This window comes from Necator americanus, chromosome III (assembly GCF_031761385.1).
Source record: "Necator americanus strain Aroian chromosome III, whole genome shotgun sequence".
Lineage (NCBI taxonomy): Eukaryota > Metazoa > Nematoda > Chromadorea > Rhabditida > Ancylostomatidae > Necator > Necator americanus.
Genome location: NC_087373.1, coordinates 3,422,298 through 3,436,797, shown reverse-complemented (window position 1 = coordinate 3,436,797; position 14,500 = coordinate 3,422,298). Strand labels below are relative to the sequence as shown.

The window sequence follows — 14,500 nt, the reverse complement described above, 5'->3', positions numbered from 1 at the left end:
ATTCGCTTCAAAATCGAGCACCATTTTGGCTACAATCCACGAAAGCATCCGTCACGCTGAATGAAGCAAAGGGATCAAACGTTTCCCTACTAGTAGGATCGTGCAGTGAGCATATTTCTCGTTGGTGGCTTCAGGAAAATATCATGACCGTACTCTTCGAAGGGATTCTCCTCGGCGGATTCCGGTGATCCAGATCTTGGCGTTCCGGAACGTGAAAATGACGTTCGGGGTGATCCACCTAAATTAAAGTATTCAGATAATATCCTCTCTTTTTGTTTTGTTCAAAGCTAATTTTATTTCAACGAAAAAAAAAGAGAACAACTAAGAAACGTACCTCTGCTACGAACTCCATCCCCATCGGATAAGTTCTTCCTTCTAGTGCTACTGTTTGAACCAATTGAAAACGAGTTCGATGCTCGTCGTATTCGGCGAATTTCCGTGTAGAAACCGTCCCTTACGGAGGAGAAAACCTATAACACAACACATTTATTGGATTATTTTTCTTCAGTTATATTTATTTAAGCAATTGTATGCATATATAACATTTGCTCATATAACTTCGCGAGCACATATGTTTACGCTGGCGGCCGTGACGCAGCCGCGACGCTTCCGCTGCAATTCGCATGCTTTCACTGATCAGAGCGCATTTTCCCTGATATTCGTCGTTTTTCGGTCAAACACGCATCCCCGAGGTCCACAGAAACATAAGTGCAATGGTTTATAGCATCTGATTTACTTATTATTTTTAAAATAAAATTTCAAATGAGCATTAGTTAAATGAAAGGCTATAAGAGTAACTGTTAATGAATAAGTATATAGAAAAACAAACAAAAAATAAAATAAATGTATAAAAATATAAACAATACTAAAATAAAAATAATAAATCCCCTTAACTGTGATATATGCACTTATGAAGCATCCAATCGTAGATGTATGTAAATTTTTGAGAATAAAAGTGCATAAGTTCACGTGAAATTCATGCAACTTTCATGGGAAATTTGTCGCGCAACGCTTATTTTTTTTATACGCTCCTTAATCGATTACTAACGCACTTTTGGAAGCAAAAATATCGTATAAGATGTAGACATGGGAAAATTTTGGTTCTTAGCGACTCCGGAAATTTCTTGGGATTTTCATGATTTGAATCACGCGTGATTCATGGGAGTAATACGTAGTCATCGAATTTATCTTCTGAGTAAAAATTAAAATAAAAAGGAAAACAGTTCAATAAAAGTTCCTTCATGTTTTTTTCCACTTTTTCTTTACTTTAACTTTAAAACAAATAAAAACTTTAAAATAAATTATATTACCGCATACAACCGTATTATTATAGTTAAATTCTAAACTCTATTGACTACATTACTTTTATTTTATATTTTTATTTATATTTTCATATTCAGCATTTTTAAATCCATGGCGTTTTTTTTTTCAAATCCGTCCCAAGCTGATTGATTTACTCCTGACACTTTATTCTTTATTACTTTATTTATCCAACATTTCTAAAATATTTTATTTGTTTTTATTTTTCTACTTGCTTTTTTGGTGTTCGTACTTTTATTTATTTTATTTACAAGTATATTTCACATACATTTTATTTATGAACCTTTATTATTTTTTGTATTTATACTATTTTACTTTTCACCACATGACACTTCCTCACCGCATCGATAAACACAAATAACTATCGAATTTCACGGTGTTCACGAACATTAGCATCTTCTCAGGACCCACCAAAGAACTTGGCGAACAAACTTCACAAGCTAAAATGACGTTTTTGAGTGATTTTCTTTTGCTTTTGTTTTTTTCTCAAAATCCCAACAGGATAACACGTGAACGTTCAATATTTGTCTTCTGTTCGTGGCATAAATTTCCCTACGAAAAAAAAAAAACAGAAGTGAGCATAGAAAGTGCAAACTGGTTACGTGGTCAGTGGCGGAGAAAAAACCAAGGCAACCAAAGGAAAAAAAAATTCAAATTTATCTTTCAAGAATCTTTTTTTTTTGTTCCTCTCTGAGATTTGAATGCGAATGAATATTTGAACGCTTACGCTGTCCCTACGTCATTCGATGTGCATACATAAATACATGAAGGTGTTTTTTTCTCCTCGATGCTTACGTATACGACCGAATAAATATTTCACGACCAACGACGGGAAGAAAATGGTTTTTCACGAGATTCTCTCAGGCGATGACGTACATTTCCAGCCGAATGCGACACGTATGTGATATAATGAGTCCAATAATAACGTATGTATTTTCGGAACGATGGCGGGAAAAAAAGAATCTATGAGGAAATATAGACGGAGTATAGAATTAATCCATGCACGAAATTATTAGATTACCCTTTAAGGGGCAAGGAAAATCTGCAAGAACTATGTGTGCAGCTGTTCCCCCATGTGAAAGAAAGAAATTGGATTTTCTGGAAATTCTTGGAACTCATAGTATCAGTCAATAATTATTTTTTCTAATTATTGGCGATTTTTAGATAATTTCTATGGGTTCAGGAATTTTTATAAAAATTCACATCAGTCTTCATAGCATGTCATTGAATTCAAAACAAAAAAGAAGAAAAGAAGAAATATCAAGTATTAAATGTTAGGATGACGTAGAATTGGGAAAAACGATCCAAGACCAACTAATGGAAAGACCAAAAGGTAAATTTTCGAGGATTTCGAACATCAAGACACATTCCCCCGCAGAATTTCATTTCAGTCTTAAAAATTACACAAGATGAAAACTCGATGTCAATCCTCCTTTCAAAAAAAATAATTTAAAAATAAAAAAAACATAAATAAATAAAAAATTTTCGTCACTTTGCTGGACTATTTATGTTTATTTGTGTTTATTACTATGCTTATATTACTTCATTTAGTTTATTTGTGCTTATTATTACATCAGTCCACTAGATTTGCCGGATCATTCCACAGATAATGCACTTCTATTGTATTTCTCCGATTTTTCCCTACATTTCTCTAAGGACTGTAGAACTCAGCATTATCATTTCGTTGACCTGTTCGGAGTTGGTGCGGGGGTCCACCGAAGAAGACAGAATGAGATCAGAAGAAAAGAAATTGCAGAGAAATTTTTGTAGAGATTTTTGCAGAGCGATTGAACGAATTTTTTTCTAACTAGTCTGAAATATTGTACATGCAATATATGCGTGTGTATATATTCAATTTCTCATTATTTTTCTTTTTCTTGGATATTGAAATATCCAGCATTTTTTGAGATATTATTGTTTTTATGGACTCATAAATGTGCAACACAATAATGCAGTGTGTAATATGCACCTTTCTCAATTGTACTAAAATTTTGCAAAAGAAAATAGAACAGAAAAGTCGTAAAAAAAAGCAATTTTCATTTAGTACAGTAAAATGGTACTTAAAATCTATTACTTTAAATCTATACGAATAGTCTAATAGATGAGTTCTTCGAGGTTTTTTTTTCTTTCAAAGATAAAATTGAAAGAAAGACATTACTAGGAAACTGGATGTTCGATTTAATATTCCCTATATAATATTTTTTAAAATAATATAGCACAATATTTCCCTATATAATATTTTTCCATCTAATTTTTCCATATCATATTTTTCCCATATAATATTTCCTATATAATATTTTTTTGCGTACCCCATTAACAGTTAAAAATAAGAACCACGAAAAAGTCGCTCATTTGGATTTTTCTCTTGCTTGTGTCCCTCTCATGTTTAAAGATTTAAACGGATTGCAGTGTACAGTAAAGGTGAACATATTGATTTCGCAAAAAATTCTACCTTTTTTGACTTCTTGTCCAGAAATAAGCAACTGAAACAACAAAAGCAACTGAAATGAAAAATATTTGTCCGCTACTGATTTATACTCGGATTGCTGCACATGAAAACTCGTCCTTTTGTCCATAGCAAACCTTTATATCGGATTAGTGGTAAAGTACATCACCGGAATTACCGTATCACAACATATTCACTTCTCTTCCCACCAAAATTCTCTGTGGATTCTTATGTTTCGTGTGTTTTGCCAGTTTTGCACTGTTCTACTTGTGTTTGTTGGTGAGTGGGGCTGAAGAAATAGCGAGAAAGGAGAAAAAAAAAACCAAAAGGAGAAATTGTTCAAATACGGCGTCATTATTCTCTGGGGAAGTTCTAATCCCATGACCTTCTCCCTTCAACTCCTCCTCCGCCTCCTCGCTTCCCTCCACACCATCATCCCCACATCAATTCTTCACGTCTCTCCAACATCATGGGACGTAATTTTTTTCAAACTTGACATGATTGACTGGTGCACGAACGAAAAAAAATTGCCTACATGATTTGCTGAAAATGCGAAAAATTGTGGTTATTATCAGGGTGCTTCCCCTTCTTTTTACGGTAGTATTCATTGCGTGTTTTTTGCAGATGGTACGGTACAAGAGATTGTATCCACCGCGAAATGGTCTATAAAGGTTTGCTATGGACGAATGGACGAGTTTTCACGTGCAACAATCCGAGTATACACAAGTAGCGGACAAATATTTTTTATTTTGTTTAAATGTTTTCATTTTTTCTTTCAAAAATATTCGTCCACTGGACACAAAAAGGCAAAAAAAACAGTTTATAGTAGTACACAATAAAAGTTTAAAAGTTAGAAGTCTCGAGTTCAAGTTAGAAAATAGTTTTAAGTTTTAAATGTAAAAATTATAGTTGGAATATATGTAATTGTTATTTCTTCGAGTTTAGATCAATCTGTCAAAATCCGTAAAAAATCTCAGGAAACCGCCGTATCGGCGAGGAAACTGCTGCTTATTGATGAACATTTACATTTTTCACATGACCTTATGAATTATTGACCCATTACATCATAGTATTTATACTAATACTAAATAGTTCTTCAAATACTTATATTGTTTGTAATAATAATAATAACAATAATAATAATAATAAACAACAATAATAAGGGTCATACTACTCTGATCATTAATATTTCTTGAATTAATTATTGACGTGTAACGTACAGACGACAATACGACACATAGAAATATACATTCAGCCGCATGAGCAGCAAATTATTTATTTATTTGTTTATTTATTAACTTATCGACTTATTCATGCCCTCATGGTTAAATTAATGATTTTTCTAATTGATTTCAAATTTGGAATAATTTATTCGTAAGTTGAGAGCTAATTATAATTTAATTTGTAAATAATTTATTCGTAAGTTTCAGTTTAGAGTAATAATTCCGCCTTTTCACGGATTTAAAAATTAATATTTTCTTCTTAACGATAATAACATTGTTCTTTTAATTCACCCCGACATCTTGGCTCCTGCGCAGAAAAACGGATAATCGACGCTTGTTTTAGCCATGTATGATCGCCGCTACTAGCGGCAGAATATATGTATACACTGAATGAAACAGCAAATTCTAGCTTATGTCAATCGGTTGTTCCCCTAGTTCTACAGAGTAATCTGTATTGCTATATCTATATTTATTGTAAATGTGTATTTATTTATAAAAATGTTTACTGTTTTTAAAATCTTCGGCACTGACATTTTCCTTCATTCATGACCTTTTTTTAGGAGTATTAAATTTTGAAAAATTATTTGAAAAATGTGAAAAATCAATTATACCTTTCTAAAAATACAAGAAAATTCTAGAAATCGAACATGATTATATTTTAAAAAAATCTAACCTTTTCCAGAAATTTTGCGATTATACCTCTCTCGAGACAGTAACTAGAATTTTCTTGGAGATTACCGGATGCTCAAAAGAACGATTTCAAAAAAGAACTCAAAATTAATTATTAATTAATTTTCAAACTCAATTTAATTTTAAGTCCAATTTTAATTTTCAGAAGTAAAAAAAAGGACAGAAGAAAAGACTAAAGTTAACTAAAGCAGACTGATTGATGCGTCTGGCATTAATCAGTCTGCTTGGGATGCGCCACCGCGTTCATCTTCAATCCGGAATGGTTTGTGATTTATGAGCAAGGACTATGGGCTATAAAATAACTTCGGGGGCTAGCCGATGTGTCACGTGAGTGTTTTTATCCTCCCAGACAAGTCTAGCTTCAATTTGTGGAACTCGGAAGGATGAACGCCTTGGTGAGCACTAGGGCGGATTGGAACCTCCTAACGACTGCGCTACGCCCGCCTCTTTAATTAATTATAATGAATTCAAAAAAAATTTCAAGCTGATTGCAACTCACCAAAGCACCAAATTGCGAGAATGCTTGTGTGGTGGTATGAGCCTTGTGAACAGCCGAATCCAGATGCGTACATTCTTTGATCGTCGCATCCGCCAAAATTGCAAAATAATCCGCTCGAAAGCCGAGCGATCGCAGTTCGACAAAACGTTGACCGAACTCTTCCGATAATCGCGTAACCTACACAGTCAGCATAAGTATAAACGGATCATAGGAAAAATCCAGGGTGGAAAAAAGAAAAACTAGAAAATTTACTCACTTCATCGACAAAATCAATATTTGTGACGACTTTTTTGAGCAATATTTTAATATTTTCCTCCAATTCTTCACGTTGTTCTAATTCCAATGAGGTATAGAAGGTGGCAAATTCATCCTTTAAATCACATGCACGTTTCATAATTCGTTTCCCGAGCATCTCATGCGGATTCGAGAAACAACTCTGAAAAAACAGTATTAGGATGGTTTCTTTAGGATGTTCAACTCTTTTTTTTTCTAACTTTTACAATTTTAAATCATTTCTCTTTTTTTCATCTGAAGCTATCCCAGTTAAATATTTAATATTGTAGAACTGCGTTGCTTAGGTGACCGCCTAACGCAAAACGGTAATTTTAGAAAAGAATTAACTTCAAGTATGTTAAGTTTGCCAATTATTTGAAGTTAATTTTAATTTTAATTTATTTACATGATTTTTGACAAAACAAAACAACGATTGAGAAAGTCAGTGAATTGAGTTGCGGGAGTTCCGCAGAATAGCAAAGAGAACAGTTTTGCAGCATGGCCAGCACGATCTTTTCTCCCGACTTCATTCGTTTATATATATATTATTATTAATTCTATTTTTTCACTTTTTTTCTCGTAAAATTTATTCTATATCTATCGCCCGCAGAATGGAACAAAACGAAAGAGCTGCGGGATTACCGCAATGATTCGTTTTCCCCGCGAATGCTATTCGATAATGAATAATGTACTAAAATATTTTTCGTTTCTATTTTTTAACCGGCTAATTGCCAAAGATTAAACAAAAAAAAACAAATGTTTGGATGGAAAAAATAGGCGAATTATTTACTTTACCTATTCCTATTTTATTTTATCTTTTAAACTTTTATTTTACTTTTATTTCACTTTTATTTTATTTAGTTATTCTTATTCGTACAAGGATAATCAATAAAATTCTTCAAGCACAATTCCAGAGAATATCCTCCTAACGAAAAAAGTGAGAAATTATTCGATAAGCATGTGAGATGTGAGATCACAATGGAAAGGTGTCACCATAGGATTTTTATTATTACAATAATTTTTCACTATTATATTATATTGATTATTATTATAATTTTTTCCATTATTGTAAGCTACATAATTCATATTTTTTCAGAATTTCTACCACTACAGTGAGTTACAGTAAGCAAAGCTCTTGAGATTTGATTTATTGAAGGAATCCACGCATAGGCTCTCCCTTAAGCTGTTTTCATGCATCGTATGGATGGATAGTAGTAGTAGTAGTAGAGGTGGGTGCGTATCAACAACGTTCGTATTTATTTTCAGACTTTGAAAACAACAATGTAATCTCTTTAAATTCCCCGTCGCAGTAGCGTATTTTCTCGTCTCATCGACAACAAAAACAAAGCCGTGGACAGCGGACCGCGATGCGACTGCGTAGGAAAGAAAGTTTGTCGTAATCCACGCAGGGGCACGGTTGGGAAAACCATAAGATTACTTGAGCTGTAGCCAAAATAGGTATTGATTGATCGTCTTTATTGAACAACAGCCAAGAAAATCAATCGAAAAAACTACATTTCAACATGCGAAAAATTAAACAAAAATAAAAACAAGTGTTTGGATAGAAGGAATTAGTTAGTGAATTATTTACTTTACCTATTTCTATTTTATTTTATTTTTTGAACTTTTATCCTATTTTTATTTCAAGACATTCAAAGACAGTTGAACATTTGTAATACTCAAAAGATTACTTTTTTTCCTGGTTCCCCAGAACCGTAGTTGATTGCTATTCTCATAGAATAAATTCCGACCTCTTTTTTCCCTCTTTCTTGATTCAAAAAATTAAATAAAGTGTTAGAAAAAGAAAGAAGTAAAAATTCAAAAAAATCCCAAAAAACCGATTATTTCCACACCACTTACTGAGATTAATCGTCGCATTTTCAAGGATAACGGATGCTTTTGGCCGTTACGGCTACATGTGCTGCCGTTACGTGATCGACTTACGGCATCACAATTTCCTGAAATCAACTCGTTTCCGTCCCGTGTTATAGAATTATGCGCTGAACAATACGATGCTCAGCATAGAAACGCGGGTCCCGCAACGAAACTTACTATACATTCCTTCGTAGTAACTAGCCGATGCAGGTAATTTAATTGAGGGCAAATTTTCATGTGTGCTTGACGAGGAGCGTAATTTTGAGCTATCGCTTCCCATTTTGAAACAATCTGAAAAAAACGCTAAGTCAAATCAAATCAGAATTTCATCAGTGAATGGCTCGAAAGAAAGGCGAGTGTGATAAGCGAGCGATAGAGAGAATGAGCCACAAGCTTTGACACCTGCTTTAAGCAAAAAAAAAGTCAAAAACAAGTTAAAGTTAAAAAGTTAAAATCAGTTTAAAACCAGAGTAGAAGCCGCTAAACTCTGGAATATGAAGGCGATGTGACAAAATTAGGAACCAGAACATCCACGAAATAAAAAGAGACGAAAACAACACATTAAGAAAAACAGGACTACGATCCCGGAAGATGTAAAAATTTCCGACGAAACACCTGGAAATCATCATACAACATAACGAAAAAATACTTAAAGTAAAGTAGGAACTGGAATGAAATAAATGGAATGAAATTTCCAGAAAGAATATCAGAAAATAACTTAGAAACGAACGTCAAATTTCATAATAATGTGATACGAATCGTACGTGAGTATGAACACGTTGTAGGAGTCACAGCTTTGACGTGTGGGCGGCAAAAAATCGCTACCTCATCAATAGCAGACGGAACTAAGTGAATAACGGAGGTTAGTCTTTATTATTCGCATAATTTGAACAGAAATTTATACTCAAAAAAAGATCTCAACATATTTTCTTCATTTGGGAAATTTGAACGCTCGAATATTCGTAAGGATTCTGAATGAATAGCACAATTTGAATATCTTAAAAAGACTCAAAATAATTCTAAACAATTGCTATATAGTAAGGGCATATAGTAGATCAGGAAAGGAGCAAGTATGTAGTTGAGAAATTCTAGCTATTCGAATATTCGAAATAGCGAATACTCGAAACTCCAACTCGAATATGTACTTTGAATATCCCCAAGACCAAGAATATTCTCGAATAGAATATTTAGGAGGGAAATATCAGTCACTTTTCGAAAACCTCTTGAGAACTTTATTTTCATTCATCCAACTACTTTAGTATAGAAATTCGGACCTATCCAACAACTGAATATTCGAATTCACTCATCGAATATCTCGAATACAGGGAATAAATGAGTAAATAATGAGTAAAGGAAAGCAATCTTTCAGAAAAAGCAAAGAAGAAAAAGAAGAAGAAAAGAGGAAAAGAAGAAAGAAAGAAGAGGAAAGAAAAAGAAAAGAAACAAGGAGGAAAAAAACTCAAAACGGAATTCAAAAAGAAAAAGAAAGCTGCTGAGGAGGTAATCACAAGAGTACCACGAATATATTCAGACTTGTAGAGCAGCTACGTTGCTACTTTTAACATTTTTTTTTTTGATTTTTACGATGATTTTCACAAAATTTCCTTGGGCCCACGTCGCGAAGCAAAAACGAAAGCGATTACGGAGTCAACACAACAACGTGGTGCACAGATGTTCCGGGATATTCCGGATGTCGTCATCATCTTATTATAAAAGATGACTGGACTGGGCGCTGGCGCTGGATAAAAATAGAGGGCACCCCCCCAACAAATGGTGACTCATTTCAGTTCGGCTCTGCTAATTTTATAAAAGAAATGTGTAAAGAGAATTCGTATTTTTAAAATCCTTAGTGAAAAAAAATTCTAGGTGATGTGATTCATGGATCGGTGGGTGTTTTACCGATGGAAATTTGAGAGGACTATGACGGACCTATGAAGGAATTATTTTCTAGAGAATTCAGGAAAAAAACTCACAACAGATGAGAAACTACTAATAATATGCGATATAATATACGTATAATTTTGTTTTAATGAAGTTCCGGAAAGAAAGTGCTCAAAACAGACGACAAACATTGCAATCCTACGGAGAAATCCCAGAAATTTCCAGCAATATCAAATCGATGCCATGGAATTGTGAACAGAACAACAAAGAATAGGAACGTTCCTTTTTCTGTACCAAAGAAAATGAGGAAGAAAATTAAATAATTTAGAGGAAAGATAGGAAAAAATGGAATAAATGATGGAACAGCGGACAAACGACCCCATATCCTTCAATCCAAACCTAACCAGCGTCGTCTGTGGCAATAAATCAATAATCAATAAATTGGTCAAACGCGATGAGAAAGTTCTGGCAACTGATGCGCTCGTCCTCATTAGCCTCGCTGATCTAGTTCGTTTTTTTTTTTTTTGAAGAGTAATTTTTTTTAGGGAGAGTAATTTTCCGTCTAGAATATTCAAAATATATTAGTCTCGCTGATCTAGTTCGTTTTGTTTTTTTTTTCTTAATTTTCTTGGAAGAGTAATTTTTTCGGAAGAGTAATTTTTCATCTAGAATATTCAAATATACACGGTTATCCTAGAAATTTCTTCCTTATACATAGTTCCCAGTTTTTTTTTTGTTGTTAGTAATTTTTCATCTAGAATACTCGAATACAGGTGGTTGTCCTAGAAATTTCTTCCTTATACATAGTTCTCAATTTTTTCTTTTATATATTTCCCTCTTTCACTCCTCTGCCGTATTCATCCATAGTACATCCATTCGTCATACATTGATGTCTAATCGTCGTGAAAGGAACAAAAATAAACGGCTTAATGAGATTAGTTTCGAGTAATTCGGAAAAGAAAAGCGCCCGAGGCAATAATGGCGTAATTATTACGTCAAACCGTCAAACTGTCGTCAATAACAAACGTTCTTAAAAGTGCAAACCGTATTAAAGGATCCGAGCACTTTAGTGCCTCTATTCCCCTTTCCTCAGAAAAGAGGAACAAAAGAAAAAAAAACGCCTAGCAACTACGTGACATGCGAAAATCCGAAATGCAACCGCCATGACTGAGAAAATAACCAGAAAATGTTGGTCATTTTTTTTTGCAGAAACAATCCAGAAAATGTTGGTCATTTTCCTTGCAGAAACACTTGATGAGGACAAAAAAAGGAGGAGAACACGAAATGAAGCAGTACATTGTTTACGCTTGTTTACACTTTAATTTACTTGAACCACTTGAGTCCAAGACCAAGAGAATCGGAGGAAAAAGGAAAGAATTTTGCTGGATATATTTTTCCCATAGATGATCTGGTGGCGATCAGATCTCTGGAAAAAAAAACTCCGCGTGGAGAAAAAAACCCTGGGATGAACGAGGGTTCAGTTGGAACCATGGGCACAACCATAAGAGGGCCAGGGGCCAGGAGTCAAGGAAACACAAGCACAAGTATCTATGTACATGTACATAGCTGGATTATAGGCAACGATGACATGGTTCCCGTAATTAGCCCCGACTTCCACCTTTGAATCCCCCGAGGAATTGGCTGCCGTCGCCCTCGGCCCCAAGGAGGGAAGGAAGGGAGGAGACGAGGGGGAGAGGGGAGGAGCCACCACTGGAGAAGAAGCGATCGCTTTGCTGAAATCGTTGAAATCACATACACAACAATCGAAATTAGGGACATTTTTCTCTTCGGGAGGAAAAAGTGGAATGAAATCGATCAATAATGTAGTTTTTCATCTCATCAATACGAATACGGTAGGTTCTCGCGTATATGTTCCTTTTTTTATGGTATTGTATTATATTTTCCTGTTAGTTTTTTTAAACTATATTATTATTATATATTCTTTTTATTTTTTTAAATTCCCCTATTTTTCTAATATTTTTATTTTTTAAATCAACAACTAAAATATTCGTATTAAAAAGAATAGCCAGCAGAAACCTTTTCTTTTTGATTTGCTTTTTTTTAAATTCTCTTCCCCTGATTCTCAAGTTGTTGTGAATTAAAATTTTGACGACCGTGTTAGGAAATACATGGGACAGCTTGGTATCCGGGAACAAACACTAAAAATAGTTCTCAACCGTCTAATTACTCGGATATACTCCTAGATAAATTAGATAAACTAGATAAATAAATAAATAAATTTAAAATAAAAATATTCATTGTAGATATTGTTATAGTAGACTAAATGACCACCTTATCTGTTGATGTTGAACTTTTTATACTGCAATCCTTCTACAGTATACGCTAACTAAATACCGTATGCAATGCGCTCCTCTTTTTTTTACACATTTTAAGCATATGATTGCTGCACAATCGAAATTTTAATAATAAAATGCACTTTAAAGCAATTTCGCCACTTTTTTTTCTTGAAGAGAAAATCTTTGAAAAGGAAAAAAAAGCAATTTAATTCTTAGCAGCTGTAATCACGTGTACTAATAATTTCGTGAAGGAAATCGAAGTGTTCAGTGAACGGGAGAAAAAAAAAACTCCTCATTTCGTTATGTGAACGAGAAAATGAGATTTTAAAGTACGCAATTTCAAGTTGCACGGATGGTTGAAGAAGAGTTTTCTGCAAAAGTTCTGTTTTTTTTTTGTTTAAGAAAAAAAAAGTGTAAACCTTGACTTATTTGGGTTCGAGTTTTTCATTTCGTTTTTGGTTTTTTTCCCTTGAGATTTCGAGGAGAAGCTTTCTATTCTATTTCTATTTCATTTTTCTATTTTTTATTTCTATTTTTATTTCCGGATTTCTATTCTGATCGTGTGCATTGTTGCGTTAAGGTAAGCTGGGAAAATATGCGGAAAAAATAAAAATTTCTGGATTTTTCTGGATTTTTCCGTCGCCTTTTTTCCTTCGAATAGCGGGTCCGATGGCACGTTTATACTACGACGCCTACACGCCTCCTTCAAGTGTCCTTCAGAAAATCAAACACTGAAAATATCAGATATTATTTCACTCAGTTCAATTTACCACCAGGCAGCAAATAATAATAGAAATGCTATAGCGGATAAGTCAGCAAAGAAGCTGTAAATAGTAAACAACCAGCTACTATACATTTTTAAGCTATAAAATAACATAAAATAAATACATATAAAATTAATATATTTATATAAAATAAGCTGTAAATAAATATTAAATTAATTATAAATTTAAAAGGTTATCTAGAAGGATAAATGGCAGGGTACACAATATGAGAAACATATGAATTATTATGAATTTGGACGAGTTGTATCGTTCCGCTATGTTTTCATTTTGCCGGCGAAAGTGCAAATAAATAACATAATGCATAATAATACAAAATTAATAACAATATATGTAACTTATATGAATTTGGACGAGTTGTCTGTTGTCGTTTTGCTGCCGTAAGTACAAATAAGTAGTATAATACATAATAATACAAAGATAACAATAAGAAATGTGACTTATATGAATTTGGACGAGTAGTAATATGAATTCGGACGAGTTGTACTATTCGGCTAATTGTCGTTTCGCCACTGAAAGTGCAACTAAACGGCAATTTTAATGGTTTTTCACGTCGTTTCCGCCGTCGTCTTCTTGATTGGAAGACGAATACAGCAAAGTGCTTCATTCGTCCATACGAACAAAATGTGTACTTCAAAGGAAATGAAATTTCCCTCCAGCAACTTCGAGGAGAAAAATTAGGTTGAATTTTTCTCGTCCCTTTTCTTTTCACTGCATATACTGACGAGAAATATCTACGCTCCTTCAGTTAGTGTACTTTTGAAATCGTGATTTTTTTTCTGGAAGAAAAGCTCAAATTTCAACTAGAAACTAGTTATAAAAATAAGCTACACTTAGAAAAATTCAAAAAAAAAATTGTATTGGTGTGGATGAAAGTGAAATGAGAAGTTGAAAATTTGCACGCAGAAAAAGAAGAGGGGAGGAATGTGAAGCAGAAAATAAGGATTCAAAGAAAACAGAAAGAAAATATGAAAACCTAAATCATTGCACTTCAATCCCTAAAGCACATGGAACATAAGCAACTTGAGCATTTTTCTCGTTACAAATTTTACCCGAATCCCAAGTCTTTTACTTTCCTTTCCTTTTTTTTAGTATTTTATAAGTCAGAAAATATTATATACATATACAATTTTTGCAATAATACTTATTTGTTCTAAACAAAATTACTAGCTAATTTTAGTGCTTAAAGTACATATTTTTAATGTCGCAACCGA

General features: G+C 33.5%; 1 protein-coding gene across 1 annotated transcript; it reads right to left on the bottom strand.

Moving 5' to 3' along the window:
- Positions 1–89: 89 nt before the first annotated feature.
- On the bottom strand, positions 90–8,606 carry RB195_008487 (uncharacterized protein; the record flags this gene model as incomplete). Its single annotated transcript, XM_064195016.1, has 6 exons — positions 90–238; positions 335–470; positions 6,179–6,355; positions 6,435–6,614; positions 8,312–8,409; positions 8,504–8,606. 6 exons carry the CDS (start codon positions 8,604–8,606, stop codon positions 90–92), a joined length of 843 nt encoding a protein of 280 aa, XP_064046161.1.
- Between the last annotated feature and the right edge of the window lie 5,894 nt (positions 8,607–14,500).